This window comes from Chiloscyllium plagiosum, unplaced genomic scaffold, assembly GCF_037043375.1.
Source record: "Chiloscyllium plagiosum isolate Xiang-an unplaced genomic scaffold, Cpla_swu_hap1 HiC_scaffold_10, whole genome shotgun sequence".
Classification (NCBI taxonomy): Eukaryota; Metazoa; Chordata; class Chondrichthyes; order Orectolobiformes; family Hemiscylliidae; genus Chiloscyllium; species Chiloscyllium plagiosum.
In genome coordinates this window covers 106417181-106443105 of record NW_028270148.1, presented here as the reverse complement: position 1 = coordinate 106443105, position 25925 = coordinate 106417181, and the positions used below count along the sequence as shown (strand labels likewise).

General features: G+C 38.7%; 2 protein-coding genes across 2 annotated transcripts in view; one reads left to right on the top strand and one right to left on the bottom strand.

Annotated features, from left to right (window-relative positions):
* Positions 1-25925, bottom strand: part of crls1 (cardiolipin synthase 1) — a 60086-nt gene that overhangs the window by 22906 nt on the left and 11255 nt on the right. The window lies entirely within an intron of this gene.
* LOC148149055 (uncharacterized) lies at positions 7206-20605 on the top strand. The gene is made up of 3 exons (XM_087990984.1): positions 7206-7401; positions 8703-8907; positions 19519-20605. The coding sequence occupies exons 1-3, from the start codon at positions 7206-7208 to the stop codon at positions 20603-20605; spliced, it is 1488 nt and encodes a 495-aa protein (XP_087847110.1).

The window sequence follows — 25925 nt, the reverse complement described above, 5'->3', positions numbered from 1 at the left end:
TGGCAGAAGAATTTCAGATACCCTCCTCCTCCCCCAAAAGCCACACTTACACTGCTATGACAGCAACCTTAACTCCAAACATGTCTGGTTATCATCTCTGCACTGGCTCAAGGAAAGCTACTCCTTTTACTGAGCAGTTTTCCCATTGCCTTTAAGTTACAAGCTCTGCTCAGCATTCCACCCAGCTAAAATGAACAAATAAAATTTCCTCTGTTTCTTTCCACATAAAACATCCAAAACTTGTTTAAGAAAGGGTCACTTGGGTGAGATACTGTTGTGGAAATGTGTTGCTGGAAAAGCGCAGCAGGTCAGGCAGCATCTAGGGAACAGGAGAATCGACGTTTCGGGCATTAGCCCTTCTTCAGGCTAATGCCCGAAACGTCGATTCTCCTGTTCCCTAGATGCTGCCTGACCTGCTGCGCTTTTCCAGCAACACATTTCCATCTCTGATCTCCAGCATCTGCAGACCTCACTTTCTCCCCTGAGATACTGTTGTAGCATGACTCAGTACGTTCAGAGTGGGGAAGGGAAGAAAATTTTTAAAAATCACAAGCTAACCACTTTTCCCACTAGGTTGTATTACTCCAAGCAACTGGCAGGCCACAGCAAGTGGAGGCTCATTTGTAGAGCATGGAACATTAGAGCATTACAGGCCCTTCGGCCCTCGATGTTGCGCTGACCTGTGAAACCAATCTGAAACCCATCTAACCTACACTATTCCATTTTCGTCCTGTCTTTAGTCTAAGAAAAATAACTTTCATGATTTGGAGATGCCGGTGTTGGACTAGGGTGTACAAAGTTACAAATCACACAGCACCAGGTTATAGTCCAACAGGTTTAATTGGAAGCACTAGCTTTCGGAGCGCACCAGCTTCATCAGCTGCGCTCCGAAAGCTAGTGCTTCCAATTAAACCTGTTGGACTATAACCTGGTGTTGTGTAAAAAGTAACTTTGCCTCCTCCAGGACCGAGAAACCTATTCCAAGCAAAACAGGGAAGTTGTATACTTTATTTACTTTATAATACCATTCATGATGCAGTTCTCTACAAGTAGGCCAAACATAAAGTGAACACCTCCTTTCACTACTTGGATGTGACCCTGATCTTCTGGCTGCTTGCTAATTTACTTCTCCATTGAACTCTTATTCTGCCCTCAGCCACCTTGGCTTCAGAATCAGCACAGGTAGGTCAAATTGAAATGGAGATCAGCCATGACTTAAATGGTTGATGGAATTCGTTCAAGGCATTGACTGACCCAGAACTATGCCTATGTACAACGTAAATATGAGGATTTTTATACTATAAGTATACTGTCTGTCAACAATAGACTAAACTTTAGACTGCATGCGAGCTCTACATTGAGATGTTTGACCAGTTAACGCAGGTTTGGGGAACTGGGTTTCAGCCATTTAGGTTTGAGCTGTAGAGAGGAGGCTGTATAGGCTGGAGCTTATTTCCGTGGAGCATCAGTGGCTGAGGGTGACCTTATAGAAGCTTGTAAAATCACTAGGAGCATAGATATGGTGAAGAGCCAAGATCTTTTTTCCAGGACAGGGGAATCCAAAACTAGAGCGCATAGGTTTAAAGTGAGAGGGGAAAGATATAAAAGGGAGCTAAGGAGCAACTTTTTCATACAGAGGGTGATGGGTGTATGGAATGAGCTGTCAGAGGAAATGATGGAGGCTGGTATAATAACAACATTTAAAAGGCATCTGGATGGGTCCATGAATAGGAAGGGTTTACAGGGATATGGGTCAAATGCTGGCAAATGGGACTAGATCAGTTTAAGATAACTGGTCAGCATAGACAAATTGGATTGAAGAAGGGTCTGTTTCCAAGTTGTACAACTCTATTCAGGACTGAGAAAAGAAGTTTCTTCACTCAGGAAGTTGTAACTTAATTCCAGAGAACTGTGGATTCTCAGTTGACAAGCTTGTTGAAGAATGAAACTGATTAAATTTTGTGGAAGAGGAAGATCAAGAACACAACAGCAGGGCAGAAAAGTGAAGTGAAGGTTAAAGATTAGCCATGATCTTACCGAATGTTCTCTCCTTCCAATTTTGCCCTTCACTCCTAAACTTATCACCACTCTTCTCAAAAATCACCCTTGACTGGTCTGTCCTTGGAAACTACCGTTCAATCATCAACTTCCCTTTCCTTTCCTTTCCAAAACCCTTTTCCATCTTCTCAAGAACATGATGATTGTATCTCTCTAGTATCAAAGCAGCTCTTATCAAATTACAATCTGTGTGACAGTGACAAAGGTAAACTTCCTTACCCATGACGCTCGCAAACTTTTTGTGGCCTTTGATCCAGATGACCACATCAACCTTCTTCAATACCTCTCTAATGTTATCCAGCTGATCTCATTTGGTTCCAAAAACTTTTCTATATATTCATAGCCAGAGAATTACTTGCAGTGGCATCCCTTTCTGCTACTGAATTGTGACTTCCAGTTGATTTCTGGTATCACTCAAGAACAAAACCTGGTCCCTTGTTTCTTTATTATCTACATGTTGAGTCAGTACTTAGGCTGATGGCAACCTCATTGACCTCTCCATTGTTGGTAAGTTATCAGATTGTAGTCCAACATACATTACTGGATGAGCCACAATTTCCTCTATTAAATATTGGAAGATTGAAACCACTATTTTTGCAAATCTAAACCCCAGCTACTGATTCCAGCTTTTTTCTGACAACAATCTGAGATCAAATTGAATTGTTAACAATGTTGGGATCATATTGAACTCTGCAACATGTTTCTAATCTTATATTCATACTTTCACTGAAAGTGCTTTTTTCCCCCCAATCTATAATATTCCCACCACACCCTTCTTCTCTCAGCTCACGCACAGCTAAAACCCTCAACTTTATTACCTCTACAGTAAACTATTCCAACATTGGCTGGTCTCCTACATTTATATGCATCATAAACTTGAGGCCATCCAAGACTCTGCTGCCCATGTCTGAACTCTCACATAAAAACCTTTCCCCTATAACACCATGCTCACACTAGCTCCAAGCAATGTCACAATTTTATAAACTTTCATACGGAATTACAAACCACGCCCCCACCCCCACCCCACTGCACGCCCCCCCACCCAGCCCCTAAATCTACTTCAATCCTGAGCTATCTTTACTCCTTGAATTTCTAGCCTTTTATACAACTCCAATTTCAATTGCACTAGTGTAGCAACCAAAGGTAAGGCTTCTGCCCCAGTCTATGGAGTTTCATCACTAGATCACTATCTCAACTTAAAATGCCACTGAAAACCTCTCTCTCTGACTAAGGTTTTGGTTATCTGACCTAACATTTCCGTAGGTGCCTTGGCGTCATACATTAGTTTACAATGCTCATGTGAAGTGCTGTAGGATGTTTCATTGTGTTAAATCCACTCTAAGTTGTTTCGTTGAGTGGTGAAAGAGGCTTGATGGGGCTGCATACCCTTCTTCTATTAAATATTCTTAACTGAAAGTTGGAGGCACTAACTACGATCATCTGCCCTATTTAGTTGATAGCTGAAAATGTGTTGCTGGAAAAGAGCAGCAGGTCAGGCAGCATCCAAGGAACAGGAGAATAGACGTTTCGGGCATAAGCCCTTCCAGATAGTGGCTGAATTATTTAAGGTCGATATCAAACAACCTCCTTCATAAATGTGAAAAGAAATCTGATTTATTAATCTGGATACCATAAATATTTCACTGTGGGTTGACTTAATTGCGTGTCATACATCTGTATTCCTTTTCATAGTATGAAAAGATCAAAGTTGTATGTAATTCACAGTAGTACAGTTCTTGTTAAAAAATGTGGAAAATTCAGCAATGACAAATATCAGAGGAGTACAATGTGTCTTGTCCTATTTCTTATTTGCTCTTTTATAGCAACAGACATATATTAGATATGCTGCACAGAAAGTTAAACTTCTGCTCATGGGACTCCAGTTATAGTCATAAGAGTCACACAGTATGGAAAGAGACCTTTTGCTCCAACTAGTCCACACCAGCAATAATTCCAAAATAAACAGTGTGTGCCACCTGTGTGCACTTGGCCCATATCCCTCCAAACCTTTCCTGTTCACGAACTTATCCAAAAGCTTTTTAAACATTATAAGCAATTTTAGTGCCAAGGGAATGAGAATTGAGAAACCGACTAACAAGAAAAGGGGGTTGGGTGCAGAGAATCACCTCACAGACACTAACCATGTTCATCATTGAAATACACAATTTTCATGTCACGTTTTATCGGCAATAAATTATATGAGGTAATAATAGGGCACTGAGCAGAGGTTATAAACAAAAGCTGGATTGGTAATGAACTGCAAAACAACCCACAAAATAACAGGCGGGATGGATAGAAAATACCAGAGCAGTTACAAGATTCTCTTCAAGAAAGTTATATTTGCAGCATTTTTTGAAGATTTAGATCTTCCCATGGACAGTTCAGATTCAAACCATAAAACCTCAAGATCTATTTGTTGAATACAAAGACAAAAATCAGTAATAACAACACTGGTTTGCAAAGCACACATGAAATGTTTACTCATTATCAATTACTTCGTCAAAACCACTCACCAAGGCTTGTTTGGAATGCAGATTCAAAAACCCTCTGTCTTCACAAATCATAACTAATCACAATGCTGATATCAAAATGTCCTCTCTCCGAAGCAGTCACGTTGTCTTATGAAAAGGGTTCTAGTCTTCTCTATCTTCTTAAAAAAGCAGCTTTACTGATCTGCTAGTAATCTACTAACAAACAATTTCACAGCCATTTGCTTAACTTTTATTTCTTTTTTGTTAAATTCAAAGAGTTATTATTACTCCTGAAAGTACCCATCAAACGTTCCAGCCAGTTACAGTCTGCTAGCCCTCACTTACCCCAACTTTCAACTATCAAAAGCAGGTTACATTCCAAGAGCTCTGCTGAAGGAATGCATATCTTCAACAAAAGAAACAAAGCAGACAGATGAAAGACACAAAGTACATGCCCAAAGTCCACATCAACTTACTAATAGGCGCACTTCTTGCACACATCCACCAGTTTCTCCTTTACATCACATGGAAGTGCTTTTAGAGCGAACAGTAGGGGTTAAAAATCATTTAACTCAGATAATCTGTAAAAGTGGGACAACTATTGTATATAGCAGTCTGAAGGCAACGCACTGAAAATACCCAGATAATGCTCCAATCAGTTCTGGTAAGTGCAACAGTTAGTTATGTTTAAAATGTTTAGTAGACATTTAGTAGAAACTAAAGACAATTCTAATGACTAAATGCATGATTTTGATGATACAGAGGCTTTTTCTATAAAGATTTAAATCACAAATCAAGAAAAGAAATTTAAGCTATTACTCATGATTGTGAATGGTTTCAGGTTTGTGGGAATCATACTTAATCTCCAGTGCATGTGCACAATTTAGTTTAATCCAGATGCACTATAATAACTAAACATACATTAAGTTAAATGTGTACTATTCAACCTGAATTTATGGGAAATATTAAAACTTAGTTTTTCTGTGGTTATTGAGTTACTTATCTGGGAAAAGAATTCAATTCATATTCTGGGAATCATAACAAAATAATGATGCGTGGTAAACTGTTTTTGATATATGCATTTTACTTTTACGAGACTCTTGAAATTAAGGAAAGTAAGTACTAATGGCTACAGACAACTGGCTGACATTGGTGCAGCACAGCAATTCACTGCTCTGCAAATCAATATCAGACCTAAATGCAGCTTGCACCACTTTTAAGGTTAGAAACATGCCTAAACAAATAAACCAACTATAACAATGTTTTAAAAGATATGCAAACTCTAGGTGCCTAGAGTGAAAGTCAACCAATGAACCAATTGCATGCGTATATTCTTAACTAGAAGTTTATTAAAACCTAGCATAACAAAAGTCCAAAATCCAATCTTGACTATTTAAGAGATTAGGCTGTACTAGTGTTGAGAGCATGGTGCTCAATTCTCTAATGCACTGTAAACATCATGAAATTTTTGGCTAGTCCTTTGACAAAAGTTCTTTTCAACTTCAGAAGTAAAATATTTAAGTCAGTGTGCAGTGTTCAGAGTTCTAATTTTAGCCTCTCTCACATTGATACATAGACTGCAACATGTCGCAGATTTGATTTTCAAGTAGACAATTTTATTTGAAGGAAAAGGCAGCAAGGATGGGATAACTTAACAGTGGTTAGGGACATATGTATAATTGCAGTTAAACTGTTGCAGTCTCACAGAATTTCATAACACTTGAGTCTTAAGAATCTGGATCTGATTTCTGGATAAGCGAACCATGTCCTGAAGATGACAATATCGGCTTCAGAACAAGTTAGCATAAGGCAATAGTACAAAATATTTAACAGACATTCTGACAAATAATAATAAATATCAATCAGGCTGGTATTACAGACCACAGATATGGCCCGCAACACAAACTGTCAAATGTTTATTTGGGATGTGCAAATCGTTTTGGAGATTGCATGCTAAATTTGCAGAAACTGCAAATGTACATCAGTTACTAAAACAGAAATTTGGACAGAACAGTGCACTGAAGCTAAGAATGAAGCAAGTTCAAAATATGTTTGGATTTAAAGATAAAATTGCAAGGACGGTCACCCCACCTCAACGTTTAATTGTGATCTGTTTCAGGAACTGTACTTTTTGTAAGAAAAATGAAAATGGTGGTTCTTTCCTTCCTACTGCTGGAGGTGGTGTTATTACTCCCGAGACTTAATGGTATACCGGTTGATCAGCCACATCATTTTCTAATTTACCAAATGAAAATGTACTCTCAAAATGACAGCGAGCTCAACCTGTCCAATCAGAACATCAGCGATATACCGATCAACGCCTTCCAAAATTTCAGTGCCCTGGAAATACTCAACCTGTCAGACAACAATCTGACATATGATGGTCTGCCCTGTGGATCCCTCAGCATAGCAACATTAAGGCATCTAATCATAGCCAGCAATCAACTTATAAATGTCCCATCCTGTCTACCTGCAGCTCTTGAATTTCTGGATTTGAGCAAGAATTTGATCCAGCAGATTAAGTTTTCAGAGTTTACAAGAATTCACAGCTTAAAGCTTCTTACTTTAAGCCACAACAAAATCTCAGAAATTGTTCCTTCAGAGTCAGTGCTCGCACAACTTGCGTCTTTGGACCTAAGCTACAATAACTTCACAAAGTTACAATGGAAATTTCAAATGCCCAATCTCATCATGTTAAAGCTTGAAGGGAACCCTTTGAAGCAGCTCAACCCATATGAATTCTCTCAGTTCCCGAAGCTTCATAGCTTAAACTTGTCCATGACTTCTTTGGAAGTGTGCAAAAACAAAGTATTTGCCTCTGGAATGGAAAATCTCAAAGTACTTGACCTGAGTGCAAACATATTCAAAACCAGTAAGTACCGCTGTGAGCCATTTAGAATTTTTTCAAATTACGAAAAATGTACAAGTTTCTTGCTTCTCCTAAAAAGAAGGCATTCATGTGAAGGTCCTGAACTTCAAGAAACGTAATTAAAATAATACAAACATGTTGATTACCGTAGTTGAGATTTAGGATTTTGTGGTATACTTGCATTGTCCAAACAGTTTCATTAAAAAAAAATGTCAAAGGTTACCAAATAAAGTTGCCAGAAGTTTGAACTACCTAATATTTCTGTAGACACTGACAAATGTTAGAAATGACATAGTTTATTGTGTAGGTATAGGCTTAACCTTATGTTTATTGAAACCACCTGGCTTATACATAAACCAGATTTTAATAGGAAATTAAGTACCAAATTAGTTAAGTACAGAAACACGTGAATTGAAAAATGACTAAATTACACTGAAGTTGTTAAGACGGCAGTCAATGATGATAGAAGTAGACTGAAATAGGAAAACAAAGTGCCTATACTATTGTTAAAATCTTTTCAAATAACAACAGAGATATAATTGGTGAGACTAGTGTGTTAATATCAAAATTCCACGCAAAAAGATTTTTAAATTATATCTTTTAAAAATCATTACACTGGACACATGCCAAATATATTTTTCTATTGTCTCGGAAGCTTGGGAAAAAAAAATCAAAAACAGAGACTTCATAATCTCCCAATTTTTGTATAAATCAAAACCAAAAGGTAATTGCAGATTGAAAACTGAGCTTTTTTGCATCTAAAATGACCATAGATATTTCTATATATTAATGTTTTAAGTACAAGTTTAGCATTTTTCTACTACAACTTCTCCAAATGGTAAAACTCACTTCCACACCTTTTAAAATAATTTTCTCCTGGTCAAAACCAAAGGGTTGCTTGAACCAATTTTGTTATGACAAAATAGGACAGCCAGCAACAATTGCATCTGGACAAGCTTTGTAAAGTCAGAGAAGTGAAAGATCAGCAATTAAGCATTTTAAAGTGTATTACTGTATCTACTATAAATAGCCTTAAAATCTACACTTGCAATGGTTAGCTATTGTGAATGGTAATAAATGAGCCCACAAGAACAACAGTACCGTTCTCTTCAGTTCACATTTAGCGGTCTTCAAATCACTTCACAGAAATATTACAATTTTAAAATATGATTTTCATTACTGATGGCGTTATAATTACTGGTATAATTTATGTATATCATGAACTACAGTTCTGAATATCAGTAGTTCACATACAAAAGAAATCTTCAGAATATATTATCTAACTATTTATTTACAATCTGCAGTTGATCCACAGTGGTTTGAGGGATTAAACAACCTCCAGTTCCTTTGGATGAGGCAAATGCCCTTTCTTCAGTCTCTGCCTGCAGACCTATTTGTCCAAACACCAAACCTTGTTTATGTAAATTTGGAAGGAAATTCCCGGCTACATTTTATGACAAGTAGTATGTTTGAATTCCTCATTCATCTAGAATTTCTTTCCTTGAAAAGGTAATCAATCATTTAACATTACTATTTTACAGAATATTTCATGGTATACTATAGAAGGTCTGAGTTATCGAGAAAGGCTGGATAGGTTGGGACTTTTTCCACTGGACCATAGGAGGATGAGGGGCAACCCTCACAGGTTTATAAAATAATGAGGGGTATAGTTGAGCTAATGGTAGGTATCTTTTCTCTTGCATGAGGGATTTCAAGACTAGGGGGAACATTTTTAAGGTGAAAGGAGAGAGATTTAAGAAAGACATGAGGGGCAAATTTGTTTTTCAGAAGGTGGTTCATGTGTGGATTGAACTTCCTGAGCAAGTGATAGATGCAGGTACAATTACAACATTTAAAATACACAAGGTTTGTAGCTCAGGTTGAGGTTTAGGGTGTAGGTTTGCTCACTGAGCTGTAGGTTTGATATCCAAACATTTCATTACCTGGCTAGGAAACATCATCAGTGGCAACCTCCAAGTGAAGCGAAGCTGTTGTCTCCTGCTTTCTATTTATATCTTTCTCCTGGATGGGGGTTCCTGGGGTTTGTGGTGATGTCACTTCCTGTTCGTTTTCTGAGGGGTTGATAGATGGCATCTAGATCTATGTGCTTGTTTATGGCGTTGTGGTTGGAGTGCCAGGCCTCTAGGAATTCCCTGGCATGTCTTTGCTTAGCCTGTCCCAGGATAGGTGTGTTGTCCCAGTCGAAATGGTGGTTTTTTTCATCCGTGTGTAGGGCTATGAGGGAGAGGGGGTCGTGTTTTTTTTTGTGGCTAGCTGGTGTTCATGTATCCTGGTGGCTAATTTTCTTCCTGTTTGTCCTACGTAGTGTTTGTGGCAGTCCTTGCATGGAATTTTATAGATGACGTTGGTTTTGTCCATGGGTTGTACTGGGTCTTTTAAGTTTGTTAGTTTTTGTTTGAGAGAGTGTTGGTGGGTTTGTGTGCTACTAGGATTCCGAGGGGTCTCAGTAGTCCAGGTGTCATTTCTGAAACTTCTTTGATGTATGGTAAGGTGGTTAGGGTTTCTGGCTGTGTTTGGTCTGCTTGTCGTGGTTTGTTCTTGAGGAATCTGCGGACTGTATTTTTTGAGTATCCGTTCTTCTTGAATACGTCGTATAGGTGGTTCTCCTCTTTTTTTGAAGTTCATCTGTGCTGCAGTGTGTGGTGGCTCTTTGGAATAGTGTTCTGATACAGCTTTGATTGTGTGTGTTGGGATGGTTGCTGGTGTAGTTGAGTATTTGGTCAGTGTTTGTCGGTTTTCTGTATACGCAAGTTTGTAATTCTCCCTTGTCCTTTCTTTCTACTGTGACATCCAGAAATGCGAGTTTGTTGTCAGTTTCTTCCTCCTTGGTGAACTTTATGCCTGTGAGGGTGTTGTTGATGATGTTAAATGTCTCTTCTATCTTGTTTCATTTTGTGATGACAAAGGTGTCATCGACATAGCGAACCCAGATTTTTGGTTTGATGATTGGTAGGGCTGTTTATTCTAGCCCTTTGCATTACCGCTTCTGCTATGAATCCTGATAGCGGAGATCCCACGGGTGTGCCTTTGGTTTGTTTGTAGACTATGGTGTTGAAAGTGAAGTGGGTGGTGAGGCACAGGTCCACTAGCTTCATGATGTTTTCGCTGGTAATGTGATTGATGGTGGTTGGTGTGTGTGTGTGTGTGAGATGGTCTCTTCTAAAAGTGTGGCGAGTGTTTCCTTTGCGAGGTCGATGTTGATGGAGGTGAACAGTGCTGTTACGTCGAATGAGATCATTGCTTCGTCTTCCTCTATTTTGGTGTTTTTGATGATTTTTAGGAATGCCTGGGTGGAGTGGATGGAGTGCTGTGACCCTTCTACTAGGTATTTCAGTCTTGCGTGTAGTTCTTTGGCCAGTCTGTAAGTTGGTGTTCTGGGTCTGAGCGGGGGCTCCTGGTTTATTGATTTTTGGTAGTCCGTAGAATCGTGGGGTGTTGGTCCCGTCGGGTTTCATTTTCTGGAATTCAGTCTTGTTTAATTGTCCGGAATTGTGTAATTTTCTTAGGAGATATGTAATTTTGTTTCCTAGTTGTGGGTCGGGTCTAGCGCCACCTGTTGGTAGATGTTGGTGTCTGCGAGTAGTGCATTGGCTTTCTCTATGTCGTCCCTTCTGTTCAGGATGACTGTGAGCCAACCTTTGTCTGCAGGTAATATAACGATGTTTTTGTCTTTTTTGCGGTTTTCTAGGGCTTTCTTTTCTCGTGTGTTCAGTTTGTTTCCTTCCCTCTTTCGGCTCAGAGTAGGTTTGTCTGATCGTTTGTTGTGTTTCTTCCGTGAGATTGTTGTTCTTCAATGTGGTTTCTAATGCCGCTAGGAAATCCTTCTTGTCAGCGTCTCGGTAAATGAAATTTAATCCTTTGACTTGTACCGCTTCTTCTTTGTCTGATAGGGTCCGGTCTGATAAGTTCTTTATCCATGCCCCTGTGTTATCGGTTTTGTCTTTTTGTGCGAGTTTGTCAAGTTTTTTTCTTCAGGTCCCAATTTTTCTTTATCTGTGTTTGTCGTTGTTTGGTGTTTATGGCTCGTTTTACCACATCCGTCCATTCTTGATTTGTTGCTTGTTTGAATAACGGTTTTTGGTGTGCAAATTCCCGGTTGTATTTTCGGAGTCTGTGGTGGGCGTCATTAATTAGTTCTCGGAGCATTCTGCGGCCGTTTTGTTCTGTTAAAAACACCTCAAGCCAGAAATTTATCAGTGGTTTATATTGGAGACATTAGGCAGTACCTGTTTTCTTAAAAATTCATGCAGGAAGTACAGTTGCTCACGGGTGGGATCTCCGCTATCAGGATTCATAGCAGAAGCGGTAATGCAAAGGGCTAGAACAAACAGCCCTACCAATCATCAAACAAACAATCTGGGTTCGCTACGTAGATGACACCTTTGTCATCACAAAATGAAACAAGATAGAAGAGACATTTAACATCATCAACAATACCCTCACAGGCATAAAAGTTCACCAAGGAGGAAGAAACCGACAACAAACTCGCATTTCTGGACGTCACAGTAGAAAGAAATGACAAGGGAGAATTACAAACTTGCGTATACAGAAAACCGACAAACACTGACCAAATACTTGAGGAGAAAGTGAGGTCTGCAGATGCTGGAGATCAGAGCTGAAAATGTGTTGCTGGAAAAGCACAGCAGGCCAGGCAGCATCCAGGGAACAGGAGAATCGACGTTTCGGGCATAAGCCCTTCTTCCTGAAGAAGGGCTTATGCCCGAAACGTCGATTCTCCTGTTCCCTGGATGCTGCCTGACCTGCTGCACTTTTCCAGCAACACATTTTCAGCACTGACCAAATATTCAACTACACCAGCAACCATCCTAACACACACAAACAAAGCTGTATCAGAATACTATTCCAGAGAGCCACCACACACTGCAGCACACACGAACTTCAAAAAACAGAGGAGAACCACCTATACGACGTATTCAAGAAGAACGGATACTCAAAAAATACAGTCCGCAGATTCTTCAAGAACAAACCATGACAAGCAGACCAAACACAGCCAGAAACCCTAACCACCTTACCATATATCAAAGAAGATTCAGAAATTACAGCCAGACTACTGAGACCCCTCAGAATCCTAGTAGCACACAAACCCACCAACACTCTCTAAAACAAAAACTAACAAACTTAAAAGACCCAGTACAACCCATGGACAAATCCAACGTCATCTATAAAATTCCATGCAAGGACTGCCACAAACACTACGTAGGACAAACAGGAAGAAAGTTAGCCACCAGGATACATGAACACCAGCTAGCCACACAAAAAAAAACAACCCCCTCTCCCTCATAGCCCTATACACGGATGAAAAAAACCACCATTTCGACTGGGACAACACACCTATCCTGGGACAGGCTAAGCAAAGACATGCCAGGGAATTCCTAGAGGCCTGGCACTCCAACCACAACGCCATAAACAAGCACATAGATCTAGATGCCATCTATCAACCCCTCAGAAAACGAACAGGAAATGACATCACCACAAACCCCAGGAACCCCCAAGCAGGAGAAAGATATAAATAGAAAGCAGGAGACAACAGCTTCGCTTCACTTGGAGGTTGCCACTGATGATATTACCAAGCCAGGTAATGAAATGTCTGGATATCAAACCTACAGCTCAGCGAGCAAACCTACACCCTAAATTTAAAATACATTTGGATTAGTACATGAATAGGAAAGGTTTGGAGGGATATGGGCCAGGAACAGGCAGGTAGGACTAGTTTAGTTTGGGATTATGGTCAGCATAGACTGGTTAGACATGCTTCCATGCTGTATGACTCTAAGATAGCAAATGGATGGATTTTTGTCATAGCGATGTCTTACTTTTTTGACATTTCCTTATAATATATTAAATACACTCAATGTTATTTGATATCTTTACTATATTGACATAAATATATGATTTCAAAATTGCATACTTAGGTCCAAATGTTTCTTGCATGCTATCTTAAATCACGTCTTTAACCTGGTCACGTCAGCAGTGGGAAACCTATAGTCATCATTCTCGGCAATCACAATGTATGGAAGAATCAAATCTAAGCTGCATTGATAGACATTTTTACCAATCTTAATTGAGCATAATGCAGAAGTTTTACAGGGTCACCATTCGTCTTTACTAATGAAAATGACCAAATGCATTCTATTTGAAATCTATGCAACACTAAATACACACATATTACCCTCTTAGTTAATAGCACTTAAGTTAGGCCAACAGTCCTGCACTGCAGGAGTGCTAAACAGTCAGGTATATGCAGTTGTGGTATTAACAGAGGCCATCTTCTCTCAAGTGGGCATAAAAGATTTTCATGGTACTGATTTTGGAGAATGAAATAATTATTCCTCAAATAATATCAACAAATCACTGAACTGTTTATATGAGATTTCTATATTCAAATTAAGCTGCCAGGTTTTTACTTTTCAATAGTGACTATACTCAAAAACACGTAATTGGCTGTAAAGTATTTTTAACAGCACTAAGCCTGTGAGAGATGTTACAGAAATGCAACATTTCCTTCCTCAAATTCATTTGTCTTTTGTTGGTAACAGCGCACAAGAAAAAAAAACAAAATCCTATCATTCAGATACTTTAAATGGAATTAAACTTTTCTTTAAAATTATTTATTGAAATTATCTAGTAACTGAAAACAAGCTGTTAGCAGGTTGTGCTGGTTAAAACAGGCAACTCCACAATACTATAGCACCTTACAAACTACATGAAGGACACAATAACAGAGCCATTCCAAACAGGATACATTTAGCCAGCATTGTGACACACAAACAGAATAATCTGTATCACAAATTTAGAAACAACTGTAGAAAGAAACAAGCACATTTCAGCTAGTACAATATATAATGTTCATATGTGAAGAGTCTACTGATGGTAGGAGACCGTAAATAGCAAATAAGTACTTACACACATGCTTCCTTACTAAATGGACAGCAAGGTATTACAGCATCCAGGAAACATTGCAACACAAAACAAAAATATCATTCACAGAACTATAAGTCTTACAACTTTTTTTATTTCAAAAATATGCTTTATTCATAAAAATATCTTTATATGCATCCGTTTAGTGGCCACAAGTTTTCACCGTTGGATCTGCAGGACAAGAAAGCACCTTTTTAGCAAGAACTGTTCACACTAGGTAGCTATTTCTGTCATATTTGGAGTAACCTTCATAAATATTTCCATGGATTTTGCTTGCAGGTTCATGATACTCTGGCAGCTATTCATCAATTCAATACTTAATGCTGTTGTCAAGAAAAGACACCTTTCTCAAAGCTAAATATAACAGTTAAATGTTTTCAATGATTTATACTCACTGATACAAGACTTACGTACGACCTTAGGACCAGGAGTAAATCATTCAGCCCCTCAAGCCTGCTCTACCTATCAGAAAGATCATGGCTGATCTGATTATGACCTCAAATCCGCTTCACCATCTACTCTGATAACCTTTCATCACTTGCTTCTCAAGAATCTCTCTACCTTTGCCTAAAAAATATTTAAGGACTGTGCTTCTATCAACTTTTCAGGAAAATAAATCACACCTCCTGCTTTTAAAATTGGCAACTCCTGGCTTTTAGAACAATGACTCTGAGTTCCAGTGGAAGCATCTTTTCCACATCTACCCTAACAAGATCCCTCAAAGTCTTTCATGCTTCAGTCAAGTCACCACTTAAGTTTGTAAGCACCAAGAGATACAAGCCTAACTGGACCAATTTTTCTTCAGAAGACAACCTCCCCCTTTTGTATTTTCCCCACATCACACTCCATTGGGCACATCTCCACCCATTAGCTTAACTCATATTTTTGTAGCCTCTTTACAAGTTAGATTCCTACCTATGTTAGTGTCATAAGCAAATTTGGCCACCGTACCTTCTATTGCTTCATCCCTCTTTCAATTTATATAAATTTAAAACAGTCGAGGTTGGTCTCAGCCTTCATCTCTGTGGCACACCATACTTTCCATGTCACTAACCTAAAAATCACCCATTAATACAAATTCTCTGTTCCCTTGTAGCCAATTTTCTATCCATACCAAAATGTGACCCTCTAAAGCCCCTAGCTTTTCTCTTTCACAAAGGCTTTGATATGGCACTTTACCAAATATCTTCTGGACATCTAAATACAGTAGATATACCAGCTCCCTTTTATCCATAGCACGTTACCTCCTTAAAGAACTGCAACAGTTTGATCCAACATGATTTCTCTTTCACAAAATGATGGTGACACTGCAGATTGCTTTGAACTTATCCAAGTGCCCAGCTGTAACTTATTTTTAAAAGCTACTAGCATCTTCCTAATGATAAATGGTAAGGTAAATGGCCTGGAGTTTCCTACTTTCTGTATCCCTCCCTTTTTGAGCAAAGGAGTTAAATTTGTTACCTTAAATCTAACTGGATTACCCTCAAACCAAAGAGGTTCTAAAAGATTAAAAGTAAAGCATCAATTATCCCATTAGCCATTTCTTTGAAGAGTCTGGTATCACGTGCATTAAGACCCAGAAACCTGTCAGACCACATCTTCAAAATTCACCTCATTCTGCTTTTTTGGTGATTGACATTTTCCTCGAATTCCTCCATTATCTGATCAAGGCTCTGTCTCTGTGATATTATTGTGTCCTCGTTAGCGGAGACTGATGCAAAATATCTGTCCAATTCAATTGCCACTTCCTTATTTTCTATTTTTAATCCTCCAGTCTTGACTTTCTATGTGACCAACTGTTTTTATATTCCTGGCTAACACTTTAAAATGGTGATCCAAAGCAAAAACAATTATATAATGATTTCTTCGCAACATGTTTAATTTTGAAATAGCACCATGGAAATGTCCTTTCTATCCATGTTATTAATTCAGAATTTCCTACGGAGCGTCATGTTTTCAAGTAATGGGGCACATTTTCTCAATTAAGACACTACTTCCTTCACTCATGTTAGCAAAACAGACTTTATACACACTATAGCCTTGCTGCTTTTACTACTGTCTGAAGAATACATTCAGAAAATATTTATAGTTAAGCCGGACTACTTTAAATTGAGTTGTGAACAAATGACAAGTTGTAGTGGAATTTGTACATAAAATTAACTCCTACCCTCTTGCTCGCGTGAAAATGCATTCACTTATTCCAGAAGAAAGTTTTCAAGGGTCTGGAAGTGACAGTCTATAAAACGGTCTGTTCATAAGAGTCAGTTAGTTTCTTTTTGGTGAACTGAATTCTACCTGCTGCTGTGGTGAGACTCATGCCCACATCCCCACAGCATTAGCCTGGACTTATGAGTTAATGTCACTGGATTGGTAAGCAGGAAAGTGCCTCTGAAATGGCTCCGACAAGCCACATCAGTTCAAGAGGAATTTAGAGATAGGCAATAAATGTCACTGATCCCTATATCCTTTGAAAGACCTTTTGTTTTAAAAGAATTGTCCTGCATTCCTAAATTTGAATTAAACCTGTTCCAATAGGTTGACAACACATTGAATGATTTGCACATTCAGAACTTTTGACTCTCAGGTAAAACATGCAATTTATCTAATAGGATGAATAAAGATTGAACCAGTCAACAAAAACATGTGAAAACGTGTTACTTTCTTCCATTTCAGTTGTAACCTGACAGAATTCAGACCATGGAATTTCTTCACCAATTCAACTGTCAGAGTAATCCTCTCTGAAAATCCCCTAGTTTGTAGCTGTGAGCTCACCTGGCTGTTGACTCAACCAGACAAAGTACTACTAAAAAGGTAAGAATCTTTTTTAGATTCACCAGAAATAGCAGCAACGTTATTTCCAAAACTCAAAGCAAGTCAGTTCACCTGGGTACAAGGCGAAAGTAAGGAAAACCACACACAAAACATTTTTACAAGTAAAATTCAGGCTTTTGACAAAGACGAGTTTAAGGGAGGTAGTGAAAGCAGTCTGCTAGTCATGCTGTTTGAATAACAACAACTGCACCAGCTTAACATTTAATTGTTTAACAAATAGTAATAATCATAAAGGTAGCCATATATAGTGAATATAATAGATTGTTAAAAGCACTATCTATAAATGGAAAATATGTATCTGGTCTGAACAATGACCAACAGAAACCATTGTGCTTTTACTCTACAATTTTGAATATAATTCTACAGTGTTAAAGCATGAGCAACAACACATCTGCATGATTATGTTTTGTTTCAGGTAATTACTTTTAACATAGCTGACTTGCCTTTAACAAATGTGTGCTAGCTGTTTAGCCCACAATTTCAATTAAGGAAAACAGCAGGACCAGAGTGAATAATTCTACCAAGCAATATCAAATCCATGAAAGACATCTGTACTGACTAATGTAACTTTGCTTCAGGCTTTTTAAAAAAAAACACTTAACTATGGAAAAAGATTCCTCAAATGGACTAATTCCCATAGCGGAAGACTGAAGCAATACAAACATTCTACTATGCAACCCAAAAGATATTTTCCATTAGTATATATCAACCAACAATCTATAAATGGTTTTAAACATTGCGGCTACAGTTTAATGCTGTTTCCATTCAAAGTTTTGCCATGTATAAACATATGAAATGACAGAAGATTTTTTTTTAAATTGACAAGGTAAACAACAAGCAAATGTAACAGCTATGAAGAGCACTCTTTATAATAATCACCTTTAGCATAGGTATTACTGTGCTATACAGCACTGACTTAGAACATTTTTAAAACAATAAAGTTGTTCAAATTTCTGTAAAGCACAATATTCAGTTTATAAAATGATCATGCAATCATATCCCATGCTTTTGCTTGTGGCCTTAATACAACATACAAATGGTATAGAGTGTGAGCACTGCACAACTTTCAGGGTTATGAGGAAAAGACAGGAGATTGGCACAAAGCCAAAATGCCTAGAGCAGGCACAGTCAAGATGGGCTGAATGATCTAATTCTGCAATTCTGTGAGCAGAGCATTCTGAGCAACACAAGGTCAAGACAAAGTATTAATAGTTAAAGCTCCAGTGCTAATTACAAAATTGCCAACAGAAAATTTGGGTAGTGAATGACTCTTATAGCTCCTATAGTAAGAGTCATAGAGGCTATACAGCATGGAAATAAACCCTCCGGCCCAACTCATCCATGGTGACCAGATATCCAAATTTAATCTTATCTCATTTGGCCCATATCCCTCCAAATCCTTCCTCTTCATACACCTATCCAGATAACTTGTAAATTGTGTAATTGTATCAGCCTCTGTCACTTTCTCAGGCAGCTCATTCCACATACACACATACAACCTCCTGCGTGAAAATGTTCCCCCTTAGGTCCTTTTTAAATCTTTCCCCTCTCACCTTAAACTTATGTCTGCTAGTTTTGGACTCCCCCACCCTGGGGAAAAGATCACGGCTATTCACCCTATCTACACCTCTCATGATTTTATAAACCTCCAAGAGATCTCCCCTCAGCCTCCAACGCTCCAGGGAAAATAGCCCAAGCCTATTCAGCCTCTCCCTACTGCTCAAAGCCTCCTAACTCTTGGTAACATCCTTGGATTTTTTTTTGCAAGAGTAGTGGGCATTGACTGCTTTTCTATTTCCTGTTGGCATCGACATTCTTCACAAACTCAATAATCTTGACAAGAGTGCTGTGTCCAAGAGTGGCACAACATCAACTCTCCTGCTCCTCGGATGCTGTCTAATCTGCTGTGCTTTTCCAGCACACCACTCTCTACTGTTCTCCAGCATCTGCAGTCCTCACTTTCCCCGGCACAAATTACTGTTCAGTAAATCAATTGCATCATATTTCTGCACAAGTTCAATTGTTGTAAAAAAAGCTGAAACCTAATGTTTTGTACTGTTAATCAATGATCAAATCATTAAGCTTAAGCTTCATTTTTTTGATATTTTAACTTTCTCTCTCCACCCATAACAGGACAAGTGACACCAGATGTCTCAAGAATGGTGCACAGGGAGAAATTTTATTGACAGCTCTCATAAACGAGTGCAATATTAATGGAAATCAAACACAGGAACTGCAGCTTGAAGCAAGTACTGTACAAACTCAACTCCCAAAACTAACAATAGCAGGATTCCACTATTCTTTAGGTGACATAGACACAACAACGAGCGGCAAGTTACCAGACCAATTTAGTATCAGCCCACCATCTCCAAATAGTACTGACCTCTTGAATACATTTGCTTCCCATGGCTTGTATTCCAATTCGAATCCAGGTACATTACAAACTGAAGCACGCAGCAGACAAAATGATCAAAGCTCGGCTAAAAGTAAATCAAGGGTGAAAGCTTCAAAAACAAGGTCAACTACTGCCAAAGATCAAACTGGGATCAAACATGACACAACTTCGAACAAGCATTATCCATACACAACCAAGCATTACCCAACCAGCACAACACACCCATCAGGGGCAAAACATCACGCAACAATAGCATCATTGGCATTCCCAAAATTCCCCTCGATCGCTCCTGTCATTAAAAAGGGACCCATATTTATAATAACTGAAGATGACAATTTGGAGTCTCTAAAAGAAGTGGAGACGACAAGGCTCATGCAGGTTGGTGATTGCAATTATGACCCATGCAGACACTGGCAGGTACCATGCCATGACTTGCAACATTTGACAGGCTGCAGCTGTCCTGGCATATCTGGGCCAGATATCCCACCAGACCCAGTGAAAATACAGAAGGTGATTAAGATTTCAGACAACTCAGCAGAAATCTACTGGTGTGCCCCCAGTTCTACAGTCCTCCATTACTATATTATCTATCAATCAGATGACAACAGACAATTGTACAAGACAGACAACATCAATCCTACATATCGAAGATATACATTACATGATCTTACCTCAGACAGCACATACCACACTTGTGTGGTGGCTGTGAATAAAGCAGGATCCAGTGCTGCAAGCAGTATCTGGCCTTCAAAAGGCCCTTGCTATATTTTCAAGACTAAGCCAAACTACAACAACATATTTTATATAGTTTCCACTGTAATTATCGTCATTCTCTTCATATTGGTGATTATATTATCAGTTTGCCTGTGCAGAATTCGTCAAAAGGGACGATTAACGGACTTTTCTCGTATAAGCTTGGATCCTCTAACTTTGCAAAATCCAGCATTTGACAATCACTTGGAAATGGAAGATCCAAGAACAATTGATACAATAAGTGCAGATTCTGAAGAGATTCCTTGATGCCACAATTTAAAACAAAACACAATTCTATTTAAAATTGATGCCTAAATGTAGCAAAACAACTCTTCAGAGCAATATTTTAGTATTGCTTACATCTCATCAATTTCAATGGTCATTCAAGTCATGTAATTTATAAAAAGACATTTCAAAACGTGTATAAGATACATTGATTTCAAATGAACCATTTAAATAAATTTAAATACTGAAAACTTTTTTTAAAACTCTCGTATTTCCCAAGATAATGGAAACTTTTACTAGTAGAAGCTTTCCTTCTAACTTCTTCAAACAATAGCACTGTTCTGCTCCATATTTACTTCCTAATGTATGAAAGTGCTGTAAATGGTTCGAAAAACTAACTAATGTAGAGGCTAACATAAAAATTTCTGCACAGTAGTAGCTGAGTTGGCAAGTTCAAAGCTTGGTTTTTCACTTGCTGTTGTAACACATCATCTATTACAATTTGAGTTTTGAGATGCCTCTTATTGGAAGCAGAAAATGAAATAATCAGGAGTATTCAAGAAGAGAGATGCCCTTCAGACACTTAAGTGACCAATATTGGTCCTTCGCCAGGACCCCCCCCCCCGCCATATCTCAGAGAGCTGCTGCTCCATCAGAACCCAGAATAGATTCACCAAAAGGGAGTTTACAGGCACTGGTTTCCCTCCTTCCTGATGCCAGTACCCTCGAGTAGAAAGGGTCATATTGATGCAACTGCAATTGGGTCTTAGATTAAGACTGCAGAATGCTGTTTTGGGCAGCTGGAATAAACCTTTATTTTTAACATGGTATCAGACTTGGGATTCACGATGTCTCAGCAGTTGCCTAGAAAACAATCCTACTTCAAATTCTAACAGACTTGGACAGTGGTTGAAAGAGGCGTATTCTTTCACTTGTATAATGAAGTTGTAAGCGTATTCTTCCTTAGTGCATTCATAGATGTTGATGCAAGGTGTAAATAAGACATGGTTTACATAAATTAGCACAAATACATATCAAATTTAAACAAAGGCAAACTTTCCATGGATGATGTCACATCTTAGGGTGAGGTATTCTTTTCGAAAAGGATTGCAAATTCATTGCATCGAAATATCCTGCTTTAAAGAGTGCTTTAAACAAACCTTACAGCCATGTATTAAAATACTGGAGAGGTTATATGTTTCAGCCACTCAGCACATGTTTATGGTATGCTCAGGGTCAATAATAAGAGATAAATAATTTTGCGAGCTCTGTTTAACATGCCTAACAACACACATTATCACTGGGATGATTATTTTTCCTTTTGATCCCAGTATTGACTTTCATCATATTGTGGTGGCATCAATAATAACAAATTAAAAACTATTAGTTTTTGCAAACTATTAATTTAGTAACAAGAAAACTAATCACTTGAGAAACTAAGCAGGTCTGGCATAATCTGAGGGGAGAAAACAGAGTTAACAGTGACCCTTCAGGTACTTATAATGTGTTTCAGCTTTCTGAAGTTCTTTGCATTAATTTAATTATCTGTTCCATGGAATGCCAAAATAACTGTTTACTGAAACTAGGGATTCATTGCAGCATTTGATGCAGAGAAAAGTTCAAGTATTCCAAAGGTCAAACAGAAAACAAGATGGAAAGGACACAAAAATCAGCCAATGGAAAAATAAAGGCTGTTATGGACCAGACCAGACACCCTCAAAACGTTTCAAGAAAGTAGCCCAGACTCTAACTTTGCTGGTTGTTTTAAGCAGGTGTAAAATGGGTATTCCAGTAGTGATGCAGCTGGTCAACCTTCTAAACAAAACAGAATTTATTTTCAAGACTACCTAATGAAACACAGCCAAAACAGAAAAGAATACAGAATAACAGAAATTGCAACTGATTATCCCAGCTTAATGCTGTTCCAAATATTTGTAACAATTTCCATAAACATCCCTTTGTTAAAGAAAGAAAATCTGACAGGGGAGACGTCAGAGAGAGAGAGAGAGAGAGAGAAAAAGAGAGAGAGAGATTAGCACTGCAGCCTCACAGCACCAGGGACCTGGGTTCAAATCCAGCCTCGGGCAACTGTGTGTGTGTGGAGTTTGCATATTCTCCCTCTGTCTGTGTGGGTTTCCTCTGGGTGCTCTGGTTTCCTCCCACAATCCAAAGATGTGTAGGTTAGGTAGATTGGCCATGCTAAATTGCCAATAGCGTTAGGTGCATTAGTCAGGGGAAATGTACAGAAATAAGGAACTTGATCTGGGCGGGTTACTCTTCAGAGGGTCAGTGTGAACTTGTTGGACCAAAGGGCCTGTTCCCACACTGTAGGTATTCTAAGTTTAAGCATGGACCTGCTTCTTTGAATCTAGCAGCTTCACAACAACTATCTGCTTTCGGTGAACAGCCAGATTGCTAAAACCAAACCAGAGTAAAACTGAGCTGGGAGAACTGGCCCCTCCCCTTTAATTGTACAAGTTTTTTTTTAAATTGAAAGCATTCTGAATTAGTTAAACCCATTTTTCGGAATCACTGCTTTTACGATCTCTCTGAAAAAGGAAGCCAAGGACAGCATAACCATGTTAAAAGAACAGCAGCGTCACAAGGCCTAGAGCTCACACTTAAAAGCATGAAACTGCATGATAGCACATACTTTTATTTTTAAATAGATACTCAAATGTTTCATTCCAGATTCATAAGAAAAAACAATGAACAAATAGCATTTGGTGCCTGGGAAACTACATTCATAATCACATGAATTATATTATGCATAATTTATAAGTTGAGGTCTCTGGAAACATCATCAGTTCTTTACAGGGATTGATTGTTATGTATAAACACAAAACAAAGCATGCAGGTTTCAACCTGAAAGCACATTCCACCCTTTATATGAGAGATAAAAGTTGTTACATTTTAAAACAATGTTTTACCATATTAACTCGGCATCCTTGCACTACATCTGTGATTTACAGTAACATTAATAATATCAAGTGGTGATCACTGCAGAGCTTCACTGACTACACTATCGAGGTATGAAGTAGTTAAATACCTGGATCATTTTACAAAATTAAGGAGGCAATTTGATTACAAGTTGTTTGATAGACCAACGTCTATGCTTTAACTTCAGCACATACATCAAGCCTGAAGATGTAATTCAATCACTGATCATTGGACAATGAGACAAAGGATGTCTGGAAAGCAATACTTTTCCAAAGATATTAATTGGAAACCTTGTGTACAAAGATCTAACATTTGTTTATTTAGATTGAACAATATAATCTGCTACTTCAGCTGTTGCTGAGATTACCAATTTTAAACCATTGCCTTGCCAAACTGCTGTCTTTTGGATGATGTGTTAAAAGGTCCTAACTGACCTCTCAGCTGGAGATACGATATCCTTATTTTGAAGAAGAGTAGGTAAGAGTCCTCCAATGACCTGACCATTAAGTAACCCCCAAACAGGGTAAATGAAAACAGATTTACCCTTCCTAAAATACGATACTACCACGTCCTGAGGTTATGAAAGGCACTATATTCATGTACTTTTAAGAAAATATTTACATGCATCTGCCAGTTATGAAGAACAGTTTAAACATTCCAATCAAAATGGTATTTAATAGAACATCATGGTGTATCCAGCCTTACAAGCAAAGTTACAAATCATGCTACTCAATTCTCTGACATTCGTCAAGAATAGAATATACCCACTGATTCAATGGTGAAATATGCATTTTGGGTGAAAAAAGGGCCTGTGAATTTAATATATACTTGAACTGCTTGAATTCCAAAATGCCCCTTTTACAGGCAATAGGTAATTACTGATTTTAAAGTTTTGAAGCACCATCATACATAACGATCTATGAGAATAGAGTGGAAAGTAGCAAATTATCCCAGCTTGTTCCAAGGACCTGAAAACTCACTTCCAGAATAAACTGAGGAATCCATTACTTCCTACTATGCCTGATCCATTGAAATTGAAAACTGATCTATTACTGTTTGTGTACTCCCATTTTGGCTATATACAGGAATGAGAATTTTCATTTTAATCTGAGTTTTTTCAGTTTGCATATCACTGTTAATCAACAAATTACAAGCTCATACTTTATATATAGAAATAGTTCATCTAATGCTATTTTTAAAAACAAAAAACTTAGTAATTAATGGAAGTGCTTTTATAAAGTTTCCATATCATAATAACTAAACTTCTAATGAAATGTAATATAAACAGGTGAAAATTTGATATATATCATCACATTACATAGTAATGTAAACAGTGGAAAAACTGAATTTGTTATTTTAAACTTGGGATGTATATGAAGAAACATTCCACACAGTGAAATACTAGCTACTTAGTGATCATCACTTGTGGCAGAAGCAATTTGATCAGAATTAAACATAAGAAATCAATTTGTGACATCAAATAATTTATTTTTATTTTTGTATGTTTTTTCCGACAGGATATTAGGCAAAAGTGAGGATGGAAGATGCTGGAAATCAGAGTCTAGATTAGAGTGGTGCTGGAAAAGCACAGCAGGTCAGGCAGCATCCGAGGAGCAGGAAAGTCGATGTTTTGGGCAAAAGCCATTCATCAGGACTGAAGGCAGGGAGCCTCCAGGGTGGAGAGATAAATGGGAGGGGTTTGGAGGTGGGGAGAAGGTAGCAAAGAGTACAATGGGTGGATGAGGGTGGGGATGAAGATGATAGGTCAGAGAGGAGGGTGGGAAGGAAGATTGGCATGTAGGACTGGTCATGAGGATGGTGTTGAGCTGGGAGATTGGAACTGGGGTAAGGTGGGAGGACGGGAAATGAGGAAACTGGTGAAGTCCACATTGATGCCCTGGGGTTGAAGTTTCCCGAAGCGGAAGATGAGGTGTTCTTCCTCCAGGCGTCGAGTGGTGAGGGAGCGGCAGTGGAGGAGGCCCAGGACCTGCATGTCCTCCGCAGAGTTGGTGAGGGGGAAGCATAGTTGAAATGTTGGGCCACAGGGCAGTGGGGTTGATTGGTGCGGGTGTCCCGGAGATGTTCCCTAAAGCGCTCTGCAAGAAGGCGTCCAATCTCCCCAATGTAGAGGAGACCACATCAGAAGCAACGAATACAATAAATGACATTGGTGGATGCGCAGGTGAAACTTTGATGGATATGGAAGGCTCCTTTGGGGCCTTAGATGGAGGTGAGGGGGGAGGTGTGGGCGCAGGTTTTGCAATTCCTGCGGTGGTAGGGGAAGGTGCCAGGAAGGGAGGGTGGGTTGTTCAGGGCGTGGACCTGACCAGGTAGTCACAGAGGGAACGGTCTTTGCGGAAAGCGGATGGGGTGGGGAGGGAAATATATCCCTGGTGGTGGGGTCTGCTTGGAGGTGGCGGAA

What these genes read in the sequence shown, in the direction of transcription:
- LOC148149055 (XM_087990984.1), top strand. Translation starts at nt 7,206, where the DNA reads ATGCCCAATCTCATCATGTTAAAGCTTGAAGGGAACCCTTTGAAGCAG. An exon ending in TGCAAACATATTCAAAACCA is followed by an intron (nt 7,402 to 8,702) that starts GTAAGTACCGCT and finishes TACAATCTGCAG; the next exon opens with TTGATCCACAGTGGTTTGAG. An exon ending in GAATTTCTTTCCTTGAAAAG is followed by an intron (nt 8,908 to 19,518) that starts GTAATCAATCAT and finishes CACAACAACGAG; the next exon opens with CGGCAAGTTACCAGACCAAT.